This window comes from Callithrix jacchus, chromosome 15, assembly GCF_049354715.1.
Source record: "Callithrix jacchus isolate 240 chromosome 15, calJac240_pri, whole genome shotgun sequence".
Taxonomy (NCBI): domain Eukaryota; kingdom Metazoa; phylum Chordata; class Mammalia; order Primates; family Cebidae; genus Callithrix; species Callithrix jacchus.
Window position 1 is genome coordinate 82,443,017 of NC_133516.1, and position 25,414 is coordinate 82,468,430.

Here is a 25,414-nt window from a genome sequence, read left to right on the forward strand (position 1 = left end):
CTACTAAAAACACAAAAATTAGCTGGGCATGGTGGCACACTTCTGTAATCCCAACTACTCGGGAGGCTGAGGCAGGAGAATTGCTTGAAACTGGGAGGCCAGGGTTGCAGTGAGCCAAGATCGGGCCTGGGTGCACTCCAGCCTGGGTGACAGAGCAAGACCCCATCTCAAAAGAAAAAAAGAGACGTGATACCAGTTTTGCATTTATGATAGAAAGTTTATTTTTTAAATTAATGTACTCTATAATAGAGTGAATCGATTTAAAGAAAAATATTAAATAATAAAATACTGGAGATACATGTATAGGACTGAAAACATAGAGATGGTATATAAGTCATAGTCATCATAGATTGTAAACCAAAGGTACTTTATAAAGATTAATTATGTAGAACCAAGAAGAATATGTTGAAAGGAAGAGAAACTATATTTTTTAAGTTAGAGTTTTATGAGTCCTAAACATACATACAAATACACGATTATAAAGATTTAGCAGATGGTACGAGTGATACTTGGAAGTAGAATGCCTTCTGAAAGTTCCATTACTACACAGACTGCAGATTTGCTTGCCATATTCTCCAACTTTTAAGGAAATGGACCCATCCCTCCCAAATAAATCTTAAATAAAAGCAGTACATTCAAAGGGTCCTCATTCCCTATCATTCCCTAGCCACAGTTGATTGTTCCATAGTGGGAAATTGGTTTGAGTTTGGCCCATTAGACACCTTCACTAGGGATTTGGTATCACGACCAAGAGAATAAAACTCAGTTTGACTTCCACTTCAACATTGAATGGATTCACTTTTCGAGTGCTGGGAAATTATATTTCTGAGCTTGTAGGATAGACAGTCCTCACCTCAGACCCTAATATGTGTTACCCAAACTTGTAGAAATGACTGAACAAAAAACCAGAATTTAGATTTTTAAATTTTATTAAGAAATAAAATGATCGGCCGGGTGCGGTAGCTCACACCTGTAATCCCAGCACTTTGGGAGGCTGAGGTGGGCAGATCATGAGGTCAGGAGATATAGACCAGCCTGGCCAACTCAGTGAAACCTGTCTATACTAAAAATAAAAAAATTAGCTGGGTGTGGTGGTGGATGCCTGTAATCCCAGCTACTCAGGAGGCTAAGGCAGAAGAATTGCTTGAACCCGGGGGGGTGTAGGTTCCAGTGAGCCAAGATCATGCTATTGCACTCCAGCCTGGTGACAGAGCAAGTCCCAGTCTCAAAAAAAAACCAAAATGGTCTAATAAACTAGGTACTTTGATGTACATATCACCATATTCTGTCACTATAAGTGAATCTATATAAGCAGCCAAATCATCAGAAAATTTCTTGAAATCAGAACAAGAAATGCTAGCTGAGTGATCGTGGCTGGTGGAACATGATAATCTGATGCACCCACGTCTTCCAAGGGGGTCTACTAACTTTGAGAGCCAAATCCTTGTGTTCTTTAGGTCTGGATGGCACTTGTTGGTTCTCACTTTTTTATTCTTCCACTAACAGCTAATCCACTTTTTAACTGGAACTTTGTTTTTTAAGTATCCCAATAGTGGTAGGCTGAATAATGGCTCCTCAAAATATATCTACATCCTTATCCTAGAACCTGTGAATGTTACCTTGTCTGACCAAAACAAAAGGTCTTTGCAGTGTGATTTTCGAAGACCTTGAGTTAGATGGGAAGATTATCCACATGGATTATCCATGTGGTTTAAATGCAACACAAGTGTCCCTCTAAGAGAAAGTGGGAAGAAAATCTGATGTACAAACAGAAGATGAGAAGGCAGCATGACCACAGAGACAGAGATTAGAGTAATACAGTCACAAGCAAAGGGATGGCAGCAGCCTCCAGAGGCTGGAAGGGGCAAGAACGAATGGTCCTCTCGAGCCTCTGAAAGAATGATCTGGAGTGAGCAGGGCCCTGCTGACACCCTGATTAGGGCCTGGTGATACTGATTGCAGACTTCTGACCTCCAGAACTGTGAAAAAGTAAACTTCTGTTGTTTTAACCACTACATTTGTGGTCATTTTTTACAGCAGCCAAGGAAATTAATACACCAATGCTCACAGTTTCGGTGTGAGAGCCACCCTTTCTCTTACAGGTGTCTTTACAGGGACCTGCATTCTGATTCATTGTATCTATTAAGTAACTGATATACAGGTAAAAGCTGATTGTGGCTACCATAAGCAAAAAAGATAATTTGTAATTAGTGTACAGGGGAGTCTGATGGAGCCTGAGGTCAAGGACTCAGCTGGACCTCAAGAACAAATCGATCCACTGCAATCCCAGCACTTTGGGAGGCTGAGGTGGGGGTATCACTTGAGCCCAAGAGTTTAAGACCAGCCTGGGCGACATAGTGAGACCCTGTCTCTACAAAAAATAAACAAAATGACCCGGGTTTGATGGTATGCACATGTAGTCCTAGCTACTCTGGAGGCTGAGGCAGGAGGATGGCTTGAGCCACTGCACTCCAGCCTGGGTGACAGAGTGAGACCTTGCATCAAAAAACAAACAAACAAACAAAACAAAAAACAAATGGATCCAGGCAACCTGGGGATCGTCTTTCACAATCGCTCTTCTCTGTTCCTTTCAGAGCGTCTCTCTGCTTTATGGCCTCTCTCTTGTTGCTGCCTGGCTTCCTCTGTGACTCAGCCCCCAGAGCAGATAATGGCTTCTACCAACACTCTCAGCTGTAGATTGTGTTTCCTCGGCTGTTAAATGAAGAAGTTGAATAATATGCTCCGCCAGCTCCCTCTGGCTCTGAAATTTGATGGAATTCTGTTAGGAGTCCTGTGCAGCAGGTGACAAGGGGGATCCTGAGGAGTGGAGAGCAGGCCTGTATGAGACCCAACTGTGCAGAAGCAGGTGCACCTCGGGAAGGTGGCCCAGCGTGGCCTTAGAGTGCCAAGCGGGGATCTCTTCAGAAGCCTGGTGAGATCATGGGCTCAGGCATGCTGGAGAAGAGCTGGTGACACCTGACATCAAGGAGGGGCATCCTGAGTCTGCACATTTAGGCTGGCACTATCCACTTATACACTGATGGTTGACAGAAACTCCAGCTTTGTCATTGCCTATCTCTAATTAGCATCAATAGTTTATTCATTCCTTCCCCTGTTTTGATAGGAAGAAGCCCCCTCACCCCCCCCCCCTTTTTAATAAAATGAGTTATCCTGCCAACCCCACCCAACTATTTTCTCAGAACATCTGCTTGAGGTAAGTTCAGGTCAGCCTTCAAGACACGGTGTGACTGAACACATCTATGCCCACACAGAGCATTCAGGAAATTCAACTCCACCACCTGCCAAGACACAAAACCTCACTCTAGGTGTCTTAGCTTCTATTTGATCCTGATCCCAGAGTTTGGCTATTGCAGAGGCTAAGGTGGGATTCAGTGGTGGGGATATCTGTCCCCAGACCTGGCCTCAAGCTGCCTCCTGGTCTTCATGAAACAAAATAGCCACCCTCCTTACATGGATTCCACCATGCACATCCCACTTGACCTTGTCTACTCCAGCCAGACTCAATTGCTTCTCTTCCCTCTGGGCTTCTTAATTGCCCTCAGCCAGAAATTCCCATTCCTACCCATCCCATCACCCAGGTCCTTCACGTGGATGGCTTTCATCTACTTATAAGACACCTGCTTTGGGACATGTTCCCTAACCCCATCTCACTTAGGGTGCCCCTATATGTGTACCCACAGCACCCCTTACTTGTCATTAAGCTTCTCATTCTGGCTGGCAGTCATCTATTCACTTTTTGGCCTCCTTCCACTAACTAGTAGTTCCAAACTTTATCTTTTTTACCTACACCTGCTGTGCTTAGCACAGAGCCTGAAACATGGTGGAAGCCCCATAAATGTTCAATGATGGCAGAATCAAGTGCACATTTACCCCCCTTCGTCACCTTCCAATATGGACCACCGGCCCCTTCCCTGTTTTCTACTTTCAAACTGTGGTCCCTTTCATGTTATAATGAGTATTTCATCATGAGGCATAGTGAAAAATGAGATGCTTAGTACCCTAAACACAGAAGAGGCAGTGTTTTCTTAGATGAGCTGCCTTTCTTGTTCACAATGAACTCAAGAAGGTTTTTCCAGGCATGACAGATATTCTGGGAGATTCAGGAAGAGATATAGGGAGGGAAAACAACCTTTCCTGCATCCAACTTGAACCCTGAAGGGAGGATTTTCAAATATTCTCCCAGCATTGTTATGCGATGACATACATTCACCCACTCCAAGTTCCTCTTGTGGCTTTATTTCTCAGGCTCCTCTAGATAGGAAGCAGAGGGAATTCATTTTGAGACTTCAAATTATGTGCAGCATTTAGATGATTAAATCTGTCTTGAGAAACCTCAATCATTGACCTGTCTAGAGCTATTGTTGTGTGGTTAGCTCAGCACATATTTTCCAAGCACAAAAGAAAAGGGTTAATGTGTGGAGATTCCAAAGAAGTCTCTTATCTGGCACCTGTGCCAGCTACAAGATAATTCCTCAGAACACCCCACCCCTAAGCAAACCAACCCTCTCTGAAGGGTCCCTGCTACTCCCCAGGTCCTCAAGAGATTACAGAAGCTGTGGAGCACCTCAAGGAGGGGCTCCCACCCAGGAAGTAGGCATTCTTCCTGCATGAAATAACCCATGGAAAGAGTTCCAGTTCTACAGGACTGAGACTATTACTTTAAAAACATTTTTTTAAAAAACTAAGCAGCATAGACATAATCACGACTTCTGTAGAAGTCACATTGTTACTTCCAACCCCAAGCAAGTGTCTGGGTCAAAGAAAGAGAATGAAAGGAAGATAAGGTCGTGAGGCAACAAGAGGGAACCCTCACTTGACTCTACAGAGCTGACCGTGTCTGATGTGCACATGTTCACAGGAGGCTCCTCCAATGCTGCTGCTGCTTCTTTTTTTTTTTTTTTTTCTCCAATGCTTCTTATTACTCTAGACCAGTGGTTCTCAACCAGGAGCAATCTTGTCCCTAGGAGACACCTGACAAAGTCTGGAGACAATTTTGGTTGCCACAAATTGGGGAGTGCTACTAGCATCTCGTGAATAGTGTTCAGGCTATTTGAAAAGGCTTCAAAAGGGAGGATCTAACTCAGGCTTGGGGGTTAAAAAAGCCTTCCTAGAAGAGGTATATCTAAGATATACCCTAAAATACAAGGATATGGTAGTTCATGGTTTCCTGGAGACCTTCCCCTTCTTCCTTGATGTTGACCTCAGTCCAACACATGTGAGAATTCCTCATTTTTCTGAATGACAAGATTTAGATAAGTAGCCTCATTCTCAGCCCTGGCCTCCAGTATTCCCAGTTTATCTTCCCCATTGCCCTGCCTTGCTGCTGAGGGCCCCCTGCCTTGTGGTTGGACCCCACCACATACAACCTGGTGCTTATCCTCACTCCAGCACCTGCAGCTACAAGACGTCTGGTGGAACCAGGTTTCCCACCTTCATCACTCCCTGCAAGAAAGTAGCCACTTCAAAAGTGCCAATGGACCCTTGTTCCAGAAACAAGTTAATTCTAGCTTAGTGAATGTATTGGTCTGTCCCTTACTGTTCATCTTCTTAAGCACTGATTCTCAAATGTGGCTTCACATTGGAATCACACACAGTTTTAAAAATGACTGTGTTTTCAGAGATTCTGACTTCATTGGTACAGGTGCAGCCTTAGCAGCAGGAGTTTTACACTCCTCTCATTCTAAGAGGCAGCAAACACCAAGGACCACAAAGCCCTGTCCAAGCATGTTGGGCCCCAACACAGAAGCAGTACACTGATGCTCTCTGGCCTCACACATGCAGCCAATGCTGTCCCCCATAATCTTCCAACCTTGCCCGTCCCACCCACTAGCCCTGCCTTGGCCCCCACGGATGGAATTGTCCATTCATTACTCTCAACTTGGAACAACATTATCAGTTCTCCCTTTCAACTCAGGATCTGTTCAGTTGCCTTAATCACCTTCCTATCCCCTCTATTCTATTCTACCCAAGTACAACCTTATTTCTGCTTCCCCACAACATAGGACTGTTCACCTGCTCGTCATGTTCCTCTGTGTATAATTTATTGTTGCTGTGGCAATTTACCACATACTTATTGACTTAAAACAACACACAAATTCTCTTAGAGTTCTCTTACAGAAATAGGTTTCACTGGGCTGTACCTAATGTGCCATCAGGGCTGTATTTCTTCTGGAGGCTCTGGGGGGATCCATTCCCTGACCTTTCCAGCTTCTAGAAGCTGCCTGCATTCTTTGGGGTGTGGCCTCTTCCACCATCTTCAAAGCTAACAGCATGGCATCTTCTAATCACTAGTTCTCTCTGACCTCTGTCACTCTCTTCTAATTTGGACATTCCGGTCTCCCTCTTATGAGGACCCTTGGGCCAGTCTGGATAATCCAGAATAATTTTCCCATCTCAAGGTCCTTTACTTAGTCATATCTGCAAAACATCTTTTGCCATGTAAAGTAACACATTCACAGGTTTGGGAAATTAGAACATGGATATGGATATCTCTCTGAGGATGGGGGGGTGCATTATTCTATCTACCACACCCTGTTAAGGCAGCTGTCAGCTTTGTCAGCTGTCAGCTTTCAAATACCTAGAAGTTCTGAGATCTTTAGAAGATGGAGACATTGTAACAGTGGACTTTTTGAACTTATTTCCAGTAAAATGAGAAGGATGAATCAAGCCAACACAGCAGGTGATGTTGGTGGTGATGGTGATTTTTCACTCCTCACCTGGGCATATCTGACAATGTCTGGAGACATATTTGGTTATCCCATGTGGTGGTGGCAGTAGGAAGGTACTACTAGCATCTAGTGGGTTGAAGTCAGGGCATGCGCAGAGCAGCCCTTCTACACAAAGAATTATTTGGCCCCAAATATCAATAGGGTCAAGGTTGAGAAATACTGAATTAGACCATTCCTACTCAAAATGTGGTCCATTAACCAGCAGCCTGAGCATGGCCTAGAAGCATTTTTTAAATGCAGAATCTTGGGCTCCAGCCCAGAGCTATTGAATCAGGGTTTGCATTTTAACAAGATCCCAAGGCTATTCTATACATATTAAAGTTAAAAAGCAATAGACTAGAGCAAGGATTCTCCACCTGGGCTGCACATTAGAATCACCTGGGATGCTTTAAAAACGACACTAACCTGAGTGTAAGACTTAGATCACGGATTAATTAAATCAGAACCTCTGGATGTTGGAAACCAGGCATTGATATTTGTTAGAAGAACTCTAGATGATTCTAATGTTAGCCAAGATTGAGAACCTCTGCCCTGTGATCTCTGAAGCTCTGCTATTCGAAGTGTGGGTTGATGGGCAGACATATCAGCATCACCTGGGAAAATTTTAGACCTGCAGACCAATCTTATGCTGTACCCCAGAACTTTTGAATCAGCATCTGCATTTAACAAGATGCCCAGGTAATTTCTATTCACATTAAAATTTGACAAAACATTCCATTTCTTAAAAAAAAAAAAAAATACGGTTTTGCTGAGACCATTTACTGTATTCCTAAGGAGGAAATTATTCAAAATCTTGTTTAAACAATGCCCTTCTGTTTCCAAATACTGCATATTGCATGACTATATTTAGTTGTGCTGTTCACAGGTAAATCACTACATTTTAAGCAACTCACAGCGTGTCAGCTTTGAAGAACAAGGTTTTCTAAACAACATAGTGTATGGAAAAGCACTCTTCCCTGAGAGGCAGGAGTGCAGTTAGCAATGAGAAACTTGGCCAGGATTTGCTTGGGAAAGAGGTCTTTCTAACAGAGCCCACACCTCGATTGTGCCAAAGGGAAGGGAGAAATGAGTTACAGAGCAAAGGCAGGCAGGGAGGAAGTCCTGGTAATAGCACTTGGGTTAGAATGAGAGGTTGCAGAGAGGGAGTGGAAGTATGGATTTCCAGAGATCAGTACAGTCCTTGTCAGTCAAGTCTAAAAGTGAGTTATTAGCAAAAAAAATTTCTTTTCATGTAAATAGAGTAAGAATAATAGAGTGAGCAGGAGAAGAGCAGGAGAAACCTGTTCTATCTTTTCCTGGAAAGTAAAAAGGGAGAAGAGAAGAATTTGGAATTAAAAAAATATATATTATCTAATCTTTGAAGTAGGAATTATCATATCCATTTTGCAAAGGATTAAAATGGAGGCTTTGAGAGATTAAGCTACTTGCCCAATTATATCAACCAACAAATGGTTAACTTAAACACAATTTTCTCTTAATTTCTATTTATTGTGTGCTAAAGGTGGCTGTTATGGATTGAATTGTGCCCACTCATTCCCCAGTATTGATATGTTTAAGGCCTAAGCCCTAGCACCTCAAACTGTGATCTTATTTGGACATAGGGTCTTTACAGAGGTGACCTAGTTGAAATGAGGTTTTTCAGGTGAGCACTAATCCAACATGACTGGCGTCCTTATGGAAATTTGGAGACAGGTAGACATGGAAGATGGAGACGCAAGGAGGAGACAGCCATTTATAAGCCAAGGATGGATGCCTGAAACACATTCCTCTCTCACAGTCCTCAGAAGGAACTAACCCTGCCTATACTATGATTTTTGTCACAGGGTGGACTCCAAAATTGGAGTTCGACCTGGAAGCCACATGGGTTCTTAGATTTGTGCAGGAAAGAATTCAAGGGTGAGCCAACACAGTAAAGCGAAAGCAAGTTTATTAAGAAAGTAAAGTAATAAAGGGTGGGTACTCCATAGGCAAAGCAGCAGCATGGGCTGCTTGACTGAATACACTTATGTTATTTCTTGATTATATGCTGAACAAGGGGTAGATTATTCATGAGTTTTCCAGGAAAGGGGCAGGGAGTTCTTGGAGCTGAGGTTTCCTCCCCTTTTTAGGCCATATAGGGTAATTTTCAGACATTACCCCGGCTTTTGTAAACTGTCATGGCACTAGTGAGAGTGTCTTTTAGCATAATAACGCATTATAATTATAATATAATGAGCAGCGAGGACAGCCAAAGGTCACTTTTGTCACCATCTTGGTTTTAGTGGGCTTTGGCTGGTGTCTTTACCATATCCTGTTTTATCAGTGGGGCCTTTGTGACTTACATCTTGTGAAACCAGTCCTGCCGACCTTCCATCTCATCCTGTGAAAATATGTAACCTCCTGGGAATGCAGCCCAGCAGGTCTTATCTTCTTTTTACTCATCCCTTATTCAAGATGGAGTCACTTTGGTTCCAATGCCTCTGATGATTTCAGGCTTCTAGCTACTATACAATAATTTTCTACTGTTCAAGTAACCTAGTACTTGGTCCGGCAGCCCTAGAAAACCAAGTGACTCTAATAATAAGGGTTTAATCAAGAAAACAGGCCAGGCACAGTGGTTTGCAGTTGTAATCCCAGCACTTTGGAAGGCTGATATGGGTGGGGGGTGTGTGTGTGGATTGCTTGAGCCCAGGAGTTCAAGACCAGCCTGGGCAACATGGTAAAACCTTGTTTCTACAAGAAATACAAAAACTATTCAGGCATGGTGGTGCAACCTGTAGTCCCCGCTACACGGGAGGCAAAAGTGGGAGGATTGCTTGAGCCCAGAAGGCAGAGATTTCAGTGAGCTGAGATCAACCACTTCACTCCAGCCTCAGGGCAACAGAGCAAGACCCTGTCTCAAAAAAAAACAAAAGCCACAACAGTTATTTTTTCAGTGAGAATTTAACTTAAGAAACTGGTTAAACCAGTATTGGAAGACTATACAGGTAAAGTGTGAATACATGTAATTGCAGGAAGCAGCCACCATTCCCAGGGCTAGGGGAATTAAGGGAAGAGGCAGGGTGATCTGGATTTAGAAGGTTAGAAGAGAGGCCCTGCTGAGCTAAAGCCAGGCTGGGGGTTCCTTGTCACTGCTGGTGCCTCAGAACTCAGAAGAGGGACCTACGAAGCTGAAACTCAGATCTCTGAGGAGGGGGGGACAGCTGACTGGTACTGGTATCTCCAAGGGAACACTATGAGGTTGGCTCACAAGTATGTTAAAAATGGAAACCAGAACTAGCTGTTATCACCAAGGTGAAGAACCGTCCTAGGCAACACCAGCAACAACAAAAAGCAAAGCAGTCCCATGAGGCTCCTGCAGCCTTCCAGGCGTCTCCCTTCTTATAATGGGACAGATGGTCTTCCTTCAAAAGGTCCCTGCTGGACCTCTCTCCTCCAAGCCGCTACCAATCAATCACCCTAGAATGTGAGAAAGCTGATTTCTACTATCTGGTATACCATCACTTTTTAAAATTTCCTAAAATCCCTTTGTCATGACACTACTCTCCGCTTCAAAAACCTTTATTAAACCACAGCACTCTCTATATCCCCATTTTCTCTCTACCTTGACCCTCATCCCTGACCAGCAATGATTTTACTGGTCCCTATTTAATGCTCTTTTTCATTCTTCGTGTTGACAACTCCACGCTCTTTCCTTAAGCCCTTTCTTCAGTTGTTCCCCTCAATCTCAGCAATTGAGATCATTTTCTCCAAAGAAAATATGTTGTCAGACAGCAACTCCTTAACTTCTCTCCTGTCTTCCTCTAAATGCATCTATCATGGCCCTAACTTTCTTCCTTCTTCCCTGTCACAGAGGCAGAGCTTTCAGTCCTCCTGTCCTGGGGTAACTTTCCCATATGTGGGCCTCAAACCTCATCCCTTGTGACTCTTCCCAGGCCTTGCTCTCTTGTCTTTATTTTTAATCTCGCCCTCTCCAGGAGCTACCTCCTCCCCACCTATAAATACACTCACATCTTCTCTCATCCTAAAAAAGGCTTCAAAAGACCCAGCTCTCTTTTCAAATTCTCATCCACACATAGCTTCACTCTGCCACTTTCCAGTCACTCCCCCACCCATGCAGTCTGCCATCTATCACTGTCACTCAAACACATTCCATTAAGGTCAACAATGATCAGATGGCCAAATTCACCAACCTCTTAGTAGATTATATGATAGCTTTTCTTGTTTTTTGGTTTTTGGGTTTTTTTTCTTTTTTTTTTTTTTTTTTGAGACGAATCTTGCTCACTGCACCCAGGCTGAAGTGCAGTGGCACAATCTTGGCTCACTGCAACCTCCACCTCCCAGGTTCAAGCAATTCTCCTGCTTCAGCCTCCCAAGTAGCTGGGACTATAGGCACCCACCACCATGCCCAGCTAATTTTTGTATTTTTAGTAGAGACAGGGTTTCACCCTATTGGCCAGGCTGGTTTGGAACTGCTGACTTTGTGATCCAGCCACCTCGGCCTCCCAAAGTGCTGGGATTACAGGTGTGAGCCACCACGCCTGGCCAGTTTTTCTTGGTTTAAGAGTAATACACATTCAATATTAAGCCTTATGAACATTTTGGAAAATATAGGAAAATATATATATAGTAAAAAAGAAAGTCATTGAGAGGAGCTTCACTGCCATGGGGCATCTATGAGAGAACTGGAGTTCTTGGAGTGAAAAACTAAAAAAGGAGACTAGAAATTGAAAACAGTTCAGAAGACACAAAATGTTGACACTATAACCTCAACTACTGACAATCTTTGAGGTACAGTTCTGGATAATCAAGCATTCTGAATACCTAATGCTCATCCTTATAACCACCAAGCTATTTGACTCTTATCATATAAAGCTAAAAATCTATTTAAAAGATAACATACTCCCCTACCATCTGTGACAGAGGATACCAAACACAATTTAACCTTTTATTGATGGCTTAAGGTTATGACACAATGTAGCAGAAACAATAATAGAACTGTATTTGTTATCTCTCTGGCATGTGCCAGGCCTGAGCTAGGTATTTTACATAGGTAACCTGAATGTCATCTCATGTCATTTCCGTAGCTCGTCTGCATTTTATAAATGAGCGAACTGAGGCTCACAGAAGTTAAGTCATTTACAAACTGCAGCCGATCTTCTGCACAGCAAGGCTTAGATTTGAACCTAAAGCCTTATGTTCTTTCTGCTGCATCAAGCTGCCTGCCCAGGGTGAGGAGCACTGGGTTCAATTCTGTGTCTTCCTAAAGACCTTGGAAAAGCCACATGTCTGCTCTAGGACTAAATTACACAGCCTCAAGTAGGTTTTTACTGCAGAATGCACATAACAAAGAAGCCATTTCTTAGCATTTGGGCTTCAATATATGAGCTTGCATTCATGTGCTAGGGCTACCGTAACAAAATATCACAGTTTGTGTGGCTTAAACAATAGAAACTTGCTCTCTTAGAGTTCTAGAGGCTGGAAGTCCAAGATGAAGGTGTCAGTAGATTTGGTTTCTTCTGAGGCCTCTGTCCTCTGCTTGCAGACGGCCACCTTCCCACTGTGTCCGCACATAGCCCGTTCTCTATGGACACACATTCCTGGTGTCTTTCTATGTGTCCAAATTTCCTCTTACAAATAAGATACAAGTTTAAACTGGACTAGGGCACCCTAATGGCCTTGTTTTGACTTAATCACCTCTTTAAAGGGCCCATCTCCAAATACAGTCATACTCTGAGGTACTGGGGAGCGAGGAAAGTATGATGTGGGATGCATACAACTGAGGCCATTATAATCTATGCAAAAATATGGGAGCGTTGTGATCCAAAAGGGTGGCTTTTAGTTATCAGAAGCTAATGTCCCAAAAGACTCAGGGCATAAAATCATGTCACACTATTATTTTTTTTCTTCTTTTTTTTTTTTTTTGAGTCGGAGTCTTGCTCTGTGACCAGGCTGGAGTGCAATGGCACAATCTCGGCTCACTGCAACCTCCACCTCCTGGGTTCAAGTGATTCTTCCACCTCAGTCTCCCAAGTAGCTGGGAGCACAGGCGTGTGCCACCACGCCCGGCTAATTTTTTTTTTGTATTTTTCATAGAGACAGGGTTTCATAGAGACCATCACTGATCGGCCAGGATGGTCTCGATCTCTTGACCTCGTGATCCTCCCAAAGTGCTGGGATTACAGGCGTGAGCCACCACACCCGGCCACACTATTATTATTATGCCATACTGTTAAATTATGAATGCCATACTTTATAATTGGATTAGAGTCCTTCAAGTTCCCACTGAGACTTAAAACACTATGATTAATTATATTACTAGGTACAAGAACAAATGAGAAATTTAAGACATTATATTTACATTAATGTCTCTTGACAGCATTAATTTTTAAAATGTTTGTGGCTGATTTTTGTTGTCCTTCTGACTCCTCCACTGCTATCATGCTAATCAGGAGCTTTTCTTACTGTTTGCTATATACAACCAGCTCCTTCTGTCATTTACCAACCTCACTGCACCCCAGAAACTTGATAACTGAGGTGCTCACATAGGTAAATCAATAGGCTTTGTTTGAAGGTTTAAGAGGCTTACCCATGAGTGATCTCCATTGCACAGCTTCCATGAAACCTCTTTTAGTGACTTGGAGACTTTGCTGGCCACTTTCTATCCCCAGCAGCATTTGAATTGTTTATGGTGACCCAAGTGACTCAAGTTTCAGGTACATGAGATGTCATCTTGTAGAACCTTGGCAAGAGAAATGTTACCTCTCTTACCTCTCCATAGAGGAACAAAACTCTGGGACATATTTAAATCCCCAGATTCATACACCACATTGTTATACAGAGTGGGATAATATAAGCCAACATGTTCTCCCCCTGTACACCTCTATCTCCCACAATTCATTGCTTCCCTTGACTAGTCTCCATTTGACCTAGACCTAAATCATTACCTCAGAGTAGGATTTTTTGACAAAATATGGATATCAAAGGAGTCAGCCCTTTGATTTTGGGTTCTAAAATAGACTTTGAAAGAGAAAAGCATTTTGAAATCTGAAAACTTGACTTTTTGTTTTCAAAAGCTAATTTCACAAAAGACTTGTGGCATAAAATTATACAATACAGCAGTAAGTTATGAATGCTGTGTTTCTAAAGGGGCAATATAGAAAGTCTCTCTGGTTCATTGTAGTTGTTAATATTCTGAAAGTAAAGAAAACAATAAAATATGCTATTTCTATACAAATATTCTAGTAAAAATAGAAAGCTAAGTTTTGGCCAGGTGCAATTGCTCACACCTGTAATCTCAGCATTTTTGGAGGCTGAGGCGAGCTGATCACTTGAGGCAAGGAGTTGGAGACTAGCCTGGCCAACATTTTCTCTACTAAAAATACAAGAATTAGCCAGGCGTAGTGGCGCAGCCTGTAGTCTCAGCTACTCGGGAGGCTGAGGAGAAGAATTGCTCTGGGAGACGGAGATTGCCGTGAGCCAAGATCGCGCCACTGCACTCCACAATGGGCAACAGAGTGAAGCTGTCAAAAAACAAAGAAACAAGTTTTAAATGAAACTGTACCAGAAACAATAACTGAGAAGAATTCCACGGGGTCTACAATGCAGTCCCCTCTTCCAGGGCTGCATGAGAGAGAAGGGAGAGAAAGTCACACTGATGACTTGCAGAAGGCCCTATGTCCATCTCCCCATAAACTCAGCCCTGGGAGGAAGGTAGACAGAAGAACTCTCAGAATCATGTTTGGGAAATCTGAGCCCAGGGAGAGGTAAGACTCCACCCCTGTGGACACCAGAATGATCTGGGTGTGGGCAGAGAGGCCAGAAGCTGCCTCCAAGAGTCCCTGTGTACCCAGGCAACAGGTCAGGAACCAGGGAGCAGGTAGGCCAGGAGAAGCTACACAGTGAGGGTGACCAGGACCAGAGAACGAAGGGGACATCTTTGTAGATGCCAGGGGTGCACCCATGATGATGCCCATCCTTCCCACATTCTCCCAGGGGAAAAGAAAGAAACCACTGAACTCAGTGAATGAACCCAGATTCTGCTACCAGGGAGAAGGGAGGCTGCAGATGGGACTTAAATTTAGTCCCAGAAAAGGAAAAAAGTTTTTTTTTCCTGCACATCTGAGTGTATGGCCTGAGAAATTTGGAATTTGTGTTCCTACTATACAGAATATTTATCCCTTTAAAGGCTATACAGTGCAACTGAGAATGATTCTTTCAGTTAACATCTATACTCCATGGCACACTCGCTCCATTGAGATGTAGACACTGGCCATCTTCTAGGCACACTCTCAGCTAAGGTACTAAGCCACATCTTAACACGTTGAGTCTCACACATACCTCAGCACACCCATTGCCACAGGCCGGCTAGGGGTCTAATCAGTGCCTACTTATTCATAAGGTCCAGAACACTCAAGCTATTGTCAGCAAATTTTTTTTTAAAAAATAAACTGGAAGGATATCAGGATATCTCATGGAACTTGGAGGCAGAAAGAAGAACCAGGCCTCACACTAGCACCAGGCCTCTGAAGCCAGAACCAGTAACTCAAGTATCAAGTCTCCACTCACCCTTCCCCAAGATTCTCAGGCTCTCCCACTGCTTGTTTCTGCTCCTCTGCTCTGTGTCTCTCTGAAATCCAGTTTCTTCTTCTGTGTATGCCTGGCCTCTGCCACTTAAGACTAACATGCTATTTCTCCGCTCAAAGCTCAGGAGGGATGGTTATAGACTCTGGAGTACATTTCTAATTCAAGAATTTTTTTAAAGAAAATCTTTTTAAAGAGACACTTCATTTTCCATTAAAAGCTGTTTTCTGCTTTTAAAATTTTAAACCAAAGAAAAATGGAAAGAATAGTACAATGAACACTGTGTAACCTTTAGTTAGATTTACCAATTTTTAGCCCTCTATGATTTCTACTTTCTCTCTCTCTCTGTATAATGTATACAGACAGATACACTTTTTCCCTGAACCATTTGAAAATAAATTGCAGAATCATGAGATGTTATTGCCAATTTCTTCTTCCGGTAACTCCTAAAAGCAAAAACAATCCAGGAGAGAAAATTGGGTTGATTCAATCACCACCTTGGCTCTCCCTCAGTTGGGTGTCTAGGCCTGGTCCAGTCAGCTGTGGTGGAGGGATCAGAAGGCACAATCCCAGCTCTGGGTTCATCTCTCTGAGTAGGGTCAGTTCTCAGAGAAGGACATGGCTGGGCAGATATTCACAGTGATTCTACTGCATCCTGATTATTTTTTTTTAACTTTTTCAGATTAAGGTTTCAGATAAAATATGCTGTGTCATGAATCCCTGAGGTTGTCTATAAATAACTGAAACTGCAAAATCGAAGTCTACAAATCCTGAACATCTACAACATTTTCAAACAGCCCAAATCTATTCCTGCTAAATGACTTTACAACTTTCTACTGCTCCTCACTTCCAGTAATGGAACTGTGATCTTGGAAAGTTCGGGAATAAAATAATCATACAGAAGATTTTCAGTACCTATGAATAAATAAAATCGTTAAATAGCTAATAGTAATTGAGCGCTACCTCCATGGTAGGCTCTGTGCTAAGTATTTTACATACATTATTCCATTCCATCCTCACAAAAACCCTGTGCAATATTATTCTTGACATTTTATAGAAGAAGTAACTAAGGAGCAAAGAGCTTAGGCAACCAACCAGCTAGTAAGTGGCAGGTCTCTACTACTCCGTAAGCTATAGTGTTAACCACCACCCTGTATCCAAAAGCATAACCAGGCCCTGAGTGCTTAAGGGAGCTATTCATCTTCCCCTGCCCCTCTAGGGAAAGAAGCTTGAGCTCATTTTTAGTAACAAAGAATGAACATGGCTCCAGTGCTATAACCAGATAGTCTGGAACAACGCTTATCACTTTTACTACAGGAAGCTCCTTAGGGAACAATCAACACAGAATGAGTATTCCTCTGCGGGTTAATACTGTCTCTGAACAGTCCCCAAATGCTCTAAGTTCAACTAAAAGGCCACATGCCAGATAAAGAAAGGTTATCCTTTCCTGAAGGTGATTGTGCTGAAATGAAACCATCCTTTCCAATTACATTCCTGCCTCAGCCAACATGTCAGCGGGAGTTTCCATAAGTGCTTGGTCAGAAGGCAGGCAGCTAGCTCTCACATGCCAATAGTACACCGGGAGGGTCCTCTCACCACAATATCCTGGGCTAAGCAGGGTCCACCAAATGCACTTTTAATTACCCTCATCCTCACGGGATCACAAAACATTAACTCTTGAGATACATTTAATCCACAAATTGGTAAATACACCATGCTCCTGCCTCGGCACCTGAGTTAGAGGTCAGGGTCAAATATTGGCTCTTTATGAGCCCATAAGGATGCATTAGACCAGTTCGAGTTCAGTTTGGAGTTTGGGGGCTCAAGTTTTCAAGGGGTATTTTCAACTTTATAGCCTCTGCTGGCAGCCTCATCAAGAGGTTGCATGTGACAAGGATAATAGAGTTATATGGGGGAGGGGAACGTCACTCTCTTTCCTGACCTACACCTTACAGGAGAGAAGTAGTCTAAACATATTCAGCTTTTACCAGTAACTCCTTGTGATTCAACAACATAGATAATTTTTAAAGCTTTTTTTAAGCTTACTTAAAAAAAGTTTTCTACTTTTGTTTTCTACTTTGAGAGTGTTCCAAAACTTCCTTTTTGCAGTAGAAGTTACCCCTTCCTGTAACTGACCTAAACTACACTCACATTTCCTTGGAAGCCCTCATATAGAACTATTCTCATGTTAGTCGTGGCATCCTTTTGAAAAGAGAATATTTACTTCTACGTTACTAGGCTCGTTCAGGCTGCTTGGAAAAGTCATGCCCATATTAGGAAAGAAAATGTGTTCAGTGCAAGGACACATGAGAATGTAAGCCACTTGAATCCATATGAGAATCACCTGAACCCAGGAGGAGAAGTTTGCAGTGAACCATGATCACAGGGAGGCGATCACCTCTGTCCTAACCATAGATTTCCAAGATTGAGGAGCACGGCACACTTCATAGAGACCTAGAAGAATAGCTTCACATTGTCCTCACTCAGTCTGAGTTCTAGTCACCCACTTTCATTTTCTCCATCGGTATTTATTCTTCCAAAGACAGTGGACTGAATCAGCTTGTTACCATCCCACTATGGAGCTCCCTTATTGGTCAGTCTCTGGGACTCTTGGTCTCAATCATGTCCAACTTATACCTATTAGATTTTGAGTCAAGGGAAAATCCCTTGTTCCATCATTTATGGCCAGGATAGCAAGATAAGCACATAGTATATGAGAACCATTCAGAATAGAGCTGGGGGCATGACAGAAATTTCAGCCTGCATAGTCTGTCTTTTAATTTATATGTAGTAAGTTCTGTTTTATAACTTCAGAGTTTTCTCGGTGGAGGAAATGCAATGGCCGCTGGTAAATTGCAGAGATTAAAGAATTGAAAAGTTTCACTGTTACCTGGAATTGAAAAGTTTCACTATCACCATGTGCAGAAAACAGTTAACATGGCAGGGCTGAGGCTACTGTGCTTCGAAAGTGCTGATTGCAAGGCTTGTCCATGGCTGGCATCAGGAAACTTGGATTTAAGGAGAGTCCCCACCACTCTCAGAACTGCTTGTGCAAAGAGTATGGTTTATGCTGAACACTTGCTTTCCTTCAAGGAGTCTGAAATTCTGGCACATGATAAATAGAAGGTGCCTACGTGACCAGCCTCACAAAAAGCCTTGGGCAATGACTCGCTTATGAGCTTCCCTGGAGAACAATGCTTGACACGTGGTGTCCCAATTTGTTGCTGGAGAAATTCAGTGCATCTTGTGCTACTTCACTGGGAGAGGACTCTTGAAGTATGCACCCAGTGTCTGCTGGTCTTTGCCCTACATGTCTTTTCCCCTTGCTGATTTTACTTTATATCTTTTCACTATAATAAATTATAGCCATGAACCCAACTATATGCTGAGTCCTGTGAGTCCCCCTAGTGAACCACTGAAACTGGGAGTGGTCTTGGGGACCTGAACACAGCCAATCGGATCCACAGATTCTCATTTGAAACAGAGTAGCCTATCTCCTCACATTTTAAAAAATGAATTACAAGTTCTCCCCTGCAGAGACAGTACATTGCCCCTCTCTGCCTTCAATTATAGCTATACATTCGTTACAGCTATTTAAGTTGGGAACTTGAAAGAGTCAGCTTTCTTTGGAAGTAGCCATAAAAGACTAAAAATTTAATGAGGGCAAAGAGAAGACATCAAGGGGGCAGAGCCAGCTGGAGGAGGCTGCCATCTGATAGACTTGCTCTGAGTGGTATTCAGTTGGTTAGTGGCAGCGCTGCTGGTTAAAATTAGCATTTTCTGCCACACTCACACATTCTTAATGAGCCAAATTCTTCCATGGCATGACTTTTTGTGCAGGTCAGCTCCTTTGAGCAGCTGCATTTATTCTCTTACATGTTTAGGTTTTGCTGGCACATTAAAAATAATACCTAAGGGTCTGAAAGAAGCCCTGCCATTGCTCAGAAGTGCCTGATTTACTCCTGGGGAGTAGCCCAGACCCTGAGAGAATTTCAATCTGTGAGGTTTTATGATAAATGTCAGTGATTATGCTGATAATAGAATGGTCCACCAAAACTAGGCAAGGGAAGGCATTTTTCTATTCTGGGGGAGGGGGAGGATGAAGTGCTTCATGTAAAGCTTATGGTGATGCTTTAGCATCCTGCTTCTCCTCCCAAGGGTGGGAGTGGGAGAGAAGAGAGAAAGAAGGTGTAGGAAGGAAACAGACTACAAGGAAGGAAAAGAAGTGGTTAGAGAATGTGACAAAGGTTCGCTTCAGCTTCCAGCCTCTGGCCATGAAAATCCCCATCTCCAGGGGTCCTCTGAGGCGTGCTCAACCCTACCCATAACCTGATGCCACTGGCTATACTTCATGGTCCTCCTGAGGCTACCCCCTCATCTGGCCCACCAAGCTTACTCTGACTGGAGCTTACAGGAGGGTGGGCCCATCATTTTGATCAAACAAGCAGCTTTTCCAATCTCCTCATAAATTCTAAAGCAGTTATTTACTCCCATCTGGAATATCCAATGCCCTGTGCTCAGGAACAAGTCTGTGGTTCTTCTGTCCACAATCCTACATGTCTTCATGATGTCCCAAGCTAGGAAAGAGCCAGGAATCTGGACAGTGGTTGTTTTAGTCTGCCCAGGGTCTCTTCTTTAGAGAAACCTCTTCCTCCACGCCATATGGTTTGTGAAGCTGTCAGTAAGAGTGTGCAGCCTGTGATAGGGATGGTATCATGACCCAAGCACAGCCAGCCACAGGACTGCCCACTTGACAATGTGCTTCGTCCAAGGAGTGGGCACATGACACAAGCAAGGCCAACCAGAACCTTCCCCTGGGTTGGATCTATGAACCAGGAGCTCTTCAGGGTAGGCTGCCAAGGCTGAGAGGATGGCTTTTAGGGCTTGCACCATCTATCTTATCAGCCACGTGGAAAAACTAAAATAGCAGAATAAGCTGAGAGTCTGGTGTGTGTGTGTGTGTGTAAGAGAGAGAGTGAGAGAGAATCTTATAGCATTGAGTTCTGCATTAGTTTGTTAGCGCTGCCACAACCCTGGTAATTTAAACAACAGAAATTCATTTTCTCACAGTTCTGGAGCCCAGAAGCCTGAAATCAAGGTGTCAGCAGGGCAGCACTCCTTCAGGATGAACTGGCCAGCACTGCAGCTAGTTTACCACCCTGACAGCATCGACTGGAGCTTCCAGGAGCCACACTTTTGAATCCAAGGATGAAATGAGACTACTGAAGGTAGGGCAAGAGAGGCAAGAAATGGGACCACTGGTGACCTTATTTGGGCTCCTGGGTGAAGGCTTATCTAAATCCAGTCCTATCCATGGACTTCACAGCTATAGGGGTCAATAAATTCCATTTAATTGCATAAACCATATTAAGTTGGCTTCTCTGTCACCTGACCAAAAAAAATCCCTTGCAAATATAAACTGTCAAACCTCTCGTGCAGTTTCTTTTGTGAATAAAAGACTTGTTTTTGTCTTTTGCTTTATTTATTGAAAACCATACGCCATAGCAGTTTTATCATCAGTACCTGTAAGATCTCTCTAATGAATTATTTTCATAGTAGTGCACCTTAATTATACACTTACTGTGTACCAGGCACTAAATACTTTACATATTGATATATTTAATGTGCACCATAACTCTATAAAATCAGTACAATTATTATCATGATTTTACAGATGAGGCAACTGAGCTGCAGAGATATTAAGTAACTTGCCCAAGGTTATATAATAAGTAGTAAAGCCAAGATTTGCTACCAAGGCAATTTTGTACCAAGGCAGTCTGTCTCATAAACCCTTGTTTTTAATTACTACAGTACACCACAAAGATTGCACTAGTCAAATGCTAACATTGACATCACCCAACTGTCTAATTTTTGCCACTATGATGGGTATAAAGTGACATTTATAATTTACTATGTAACTTTGGACAAACTACTTAAACTCTGTGTCTGTTTCTTCATCTGTAAACTAGAAGCAATAAAGTAATACTGATTTCAAAGGGTTGTTGTGAAATTTAAATAATAGTCATGATGTTGAGTATCTTTTCTATATTTATTGTCCACTGGGGGTTCCCCTGTTGGGAAATGCCTGTTCATACCTATTACCCCCGCTTTTTTTAATAGGGTTTCCTTTTTCTTCTTGATTTGCAGGGTGTGAGTGTGTGTGTGTGTGTGTGTGTATGAGTTACATGTCGGTTGTAAATATTTATATCTCCTTCTATCATTTTGTCTATGGTGCCCTTGATTGAATAGGAATCTTTCATTTCATTTTGTGTATGGCTGTTGGCCCCACAGGGTCGTGGGTTGTCCCTTATGCTTTGCCGAAGTGCATGATCCAAGAAGTAAAGAGACAGGACACTAAAGAACTGGTGAAGAGCATCTGGACTTGGGGGCCACACCACCTATGAGTGGAGACAGGCGAGAGCCCGAACGCGCAGAAGCATCTGTATTTATTAGGTACAGGCAGAGAGAAGGGTCACTAAGTGAGGTCTTCATCTATAGGCTTAGTGATAGGGCATACATAATTATGTGAGTCACAAGGGAGGGGACCACCCCATTATGTCACCTGGGCAGAGAGGTGGGCTGTGCGCAGTAGGGAGCTATACCGTGTGCAGTAGTAGAGGGTTGTGTACAGAAAAGGGGTTCACCCCCATTAGGCCACTGAGGCAAGGAGCTGGACTGTGTGCAACAGGTGTTGTGCACAACACTTCTTATCTGGGGGCTGGAGACTTCAAAGGATTTCTAATAAAAGAACACTGTAAGCCAATGCAGTGGGAGCTGACGTACTTGTGCTCTTCTCTTAAGATATCTATGGGAGGATGATTTGAGCTAGCACAGAAGTGAGAAAAGACTGAGAGGGTGTACAGCCACCGTGACTGGTCACACCAGAGGGGTTCTTCTCTCTTGGTTATTTCCAGAATCTCAGGCCTGAGGCCTACTTTCCGCAAGAACTGGATGCAAGGTACTACAACTCCTTTATCAGGAGGAGAGGCTGTTGCTCCAAGCCTGCCATACAGCGTATGCCTTTTTTGGCAGGGATGCAACCGCCTGGGTCTTTGGTTCTTGTCCTGGTCTGGCTGTTTTCCCATATACTGCTTATGTTCTGTGACTGCTCTAGGCATTCCTCCTACTACAAACTACTCTATGGTTATATAGAAGGATTCAATAAATCAGCACTAAATGTGTCAGTACAGCTCCAACTACAATACCTATATGATTATATAGAAAGATTATATGGAAATAAGTATGATTATATATGTCAGCTAAATATAGTAAGTAGTGAGCTATGCTTTAGGCACTAAGGGTGCCTGGGGTCTGCACAGTTCTCCTTCCTTGGTGCTCATGGTGGGTATTACCCACAATTTTGATATACACAAATCCATTAATTGTGCTCCAAATGTAGAGAGAATAAAGATACGAAGAACATTGTTTATGCTCTAAGCAACTTAACATCTAGCTGGAGAATCAAGAACAACTATGAGAACAAGTGTTAAACGTTGTATAGCAGTCTGCAATATAATGCCAAGTTTTAAAGGCTATGTAGTCAACAGTATAAACTTGGAAAAGTATCTGATTCTTCCTGAGCTTCAGTTCTATTTGGAAAAATGGAAGCAATTTAAAAAGACCATTACATTTACCATATTATTTATTTATTTACTTATTTATTGAGATGGAGCTTCGCTCTGTTGCTCAGGCTGGAGTGCAGTGGCACGATCTTGGCTCACTGCAACCTCTGCCTCCCAGGTTCAAGCAATTCTCATGCCTCAGCCTCCCAAGTAGCTGACACTACAGGCACCCACCACTATGCCTGGCTAATGTTCATAGTTTCAGTAGAAACAGGGTTTCATCATGTTGGCCTTGCAAAGTGCTGGGATTACAAGGTGTGAGTCACCATGCCTGGCTTCCTTTCCATTTATTGTGATAAATAAAATAAGAGATGTTGAATGGCTCTCACAGTACCTGGTGTATAGTACCAACTACAGTTTAGATGTGAAACAGATCAATGAGATAATAATGGCTATCATGTATAGAGGTCTACTACCTGCCAGGCATTTTTTATATATATCTGCTTAAATTTCACAACTCCCTGCAAGGTATTATCACTGCCATTTATCAGACGCAGAAACCTAGGTTCAGAGGGCTTACGTTATTATTTGATGAAAGTCAGGCTACACAGCTAGTAAATGGCAGTGATAGGATGGAAAGCCAGATTGGTTTGACCTCAAACCTCCTGTGCCTTCTACTATGCCAAGCTGTTGTCGGAAAAGATATTAAGGAAGCAATGAAACTTGACTTGGGTCCTGAAAACAAAACAAACAAACAAACCCAAGCATTTCAATAGACAGGAGGAAGGGAGGAAAGATCATGCCAGATTCTGAGGGAGTCCAGTGCATCTGCAAGGGATGCAATGTATTATGAGTTACCCCAGGGCAGAAGCAAAACTTTGTCCAACATAGTTCCCTTCCATCTTAGCACAGTGACCAGGACAGAATATCTGGTGGTGGAACATCTATTCCCTAATCTTATTACCATAACCAGGGAGCAGGAATAAGTTGTCTGACTGGTGAGTTTAAAAGAACTGGCCATGTGTCACTTTAATCCCTCAAGTTTGGGGAGCAGGCATATCCCAGGAGGCACATGTTTTCTGCTTTTTCCGTACAGTCAGTTTAGTTTTTACACAGGCAGGTTTTCCAGCTCTGCTTGTGACTGAGTGGATATGTTCAATTCTGGGCCCACTGTCCCTGCAGATCTAAAGCCATGGCTGCCATTCCAGCCTTTAGCAGAGACAAAGCTGACATTTTGCTCCCCATAAGTCTGACTCCTGCTGCTATCTCAATGGATTCTGACCATGGGTATTATCTTGAAGCCCCCTAAAACTACAACATTGGGCACTCAACAAACCTTGACAGCAGAGTGAATATGACAAGTTCGGAGGACAATGAGAAGACCCGCCTGCTAAGAGCAGAGGAAGTATGCTGATGCAGTTGAAGAGAAGTTAGGTGGACAGGACGGGCCCAGTAATGGGTGGCTTATAAGAAAGGCAGAGTCTGGATTTGATGTGGGAAGAAGAGCGCTGAAACTTTCTGAGTAGAGGAAGAATGTGAACAGGAGGAAGACAATGTCTAAAATAAGCTAGTGAAGGAATATGACAATGGATTGCAGTGGTGACTGCAGGGGAGAGCCTGCAGCCAGATGACAACGAAAGGAGGTTTTCAGAATTTTCGAGTGAGGGAGCATGAAGGTCTGGCCTAGGAAAGTGAACACGTGAACGGAGGCGAGGGGATCCAAATGAGATCTCAGTGGGTAAACTGCCAGGCTATGGGGACAAGCCAGGTCTGGGAAAAGGAGATAGGTTTGAAGGCAACCACCCTGAACAAGGTAGATGAGCAGGCCCTAAAGCTGGGGGGAGTGAGGCTTAGCCTTGGGCATGTGACATCTGAGGTGCTAACTGGCTCTGTTCTCCGCACCAGTTATGGCAGGAAAGACGCCTTAATTAGGAGCACATTAGGGAGTTAACCCTGTCAAAGAGGTAGCACGCTTTCGAAGGCCGCTGGGAAGAAGCTGGTGAAGACCACAAGTCTGAACGTAGAGGCTACTTGGGATGACAGGGAGGAGGGGACACAGGTGATGGGTGAGTGGGCAGAGAGGAGGCGGGGGACACCGATTCCGACCCGAGTGAAGGAGGAGATGAGGCTGGTGGCAAACGCTGGACTGAGGATCGTCCAAGAAGAGGAAGGTGGCTGCTACCTCTCCCAGGACATGCACCGTGGTGCCCACAGCAGCCTTCCCCACCCCGCCCGGTCTTCCCGCCCCTGCGCCCACGTCCCGGTGCCCGGCTGCTCTGACACCCTCAATCCTGGGCTGCCGGGTCTCCATTGCATCCCTGGGCCTGCCAGTTCAGCCATGGGGGTGGGGACGGCTCCGCTTCCCAGGCTGCGGGACGTCTTTCCTTCCAGGTTCCAGTCCCGGCCCGGCCCTCCCCCGGCCCCCCACGGCACCGCCCACCTGGCCACCGCCGCAGCCCGCCCGGGCCGCCGCCAGCCAGCAGCCCCTCCCGGGGTGGGGTTTCCCTTCCCCTCCCCTCCCCCTCCCCTCCGCCTTTGTGG

The 25,414-nt window shown here is 43.7% G+C and overlaps 1 protein-coding gene across 4 annotated transcripts in view; it reads left to right on the top strand.

The window, feature by feature from the left end:
- FSTL1 (follistatin like 1) overlaps positions 1-25,414 on the top strand; it is a 164,574-nt gene that overhangs the window by 80,361 nt on the left and 58,799 nt on the right. For all 4 annotated transcript variants that reach the window (XM_078352062.1, XM_035274095.3, XM_078352063.1 and 1 more), the window contains one exon: positions 20,382-20,539. In XM_078352062.1, coding sequence (XP_078208188.1) covers positions 20,525-20,539 — 15 coding nt within the window. In that variant the 5' untranslated portion in view covers positions 20,382-20,524. The remainder of the gene's footprint in view (positions 1-20,381; positions 20,540-25,414) is intronic.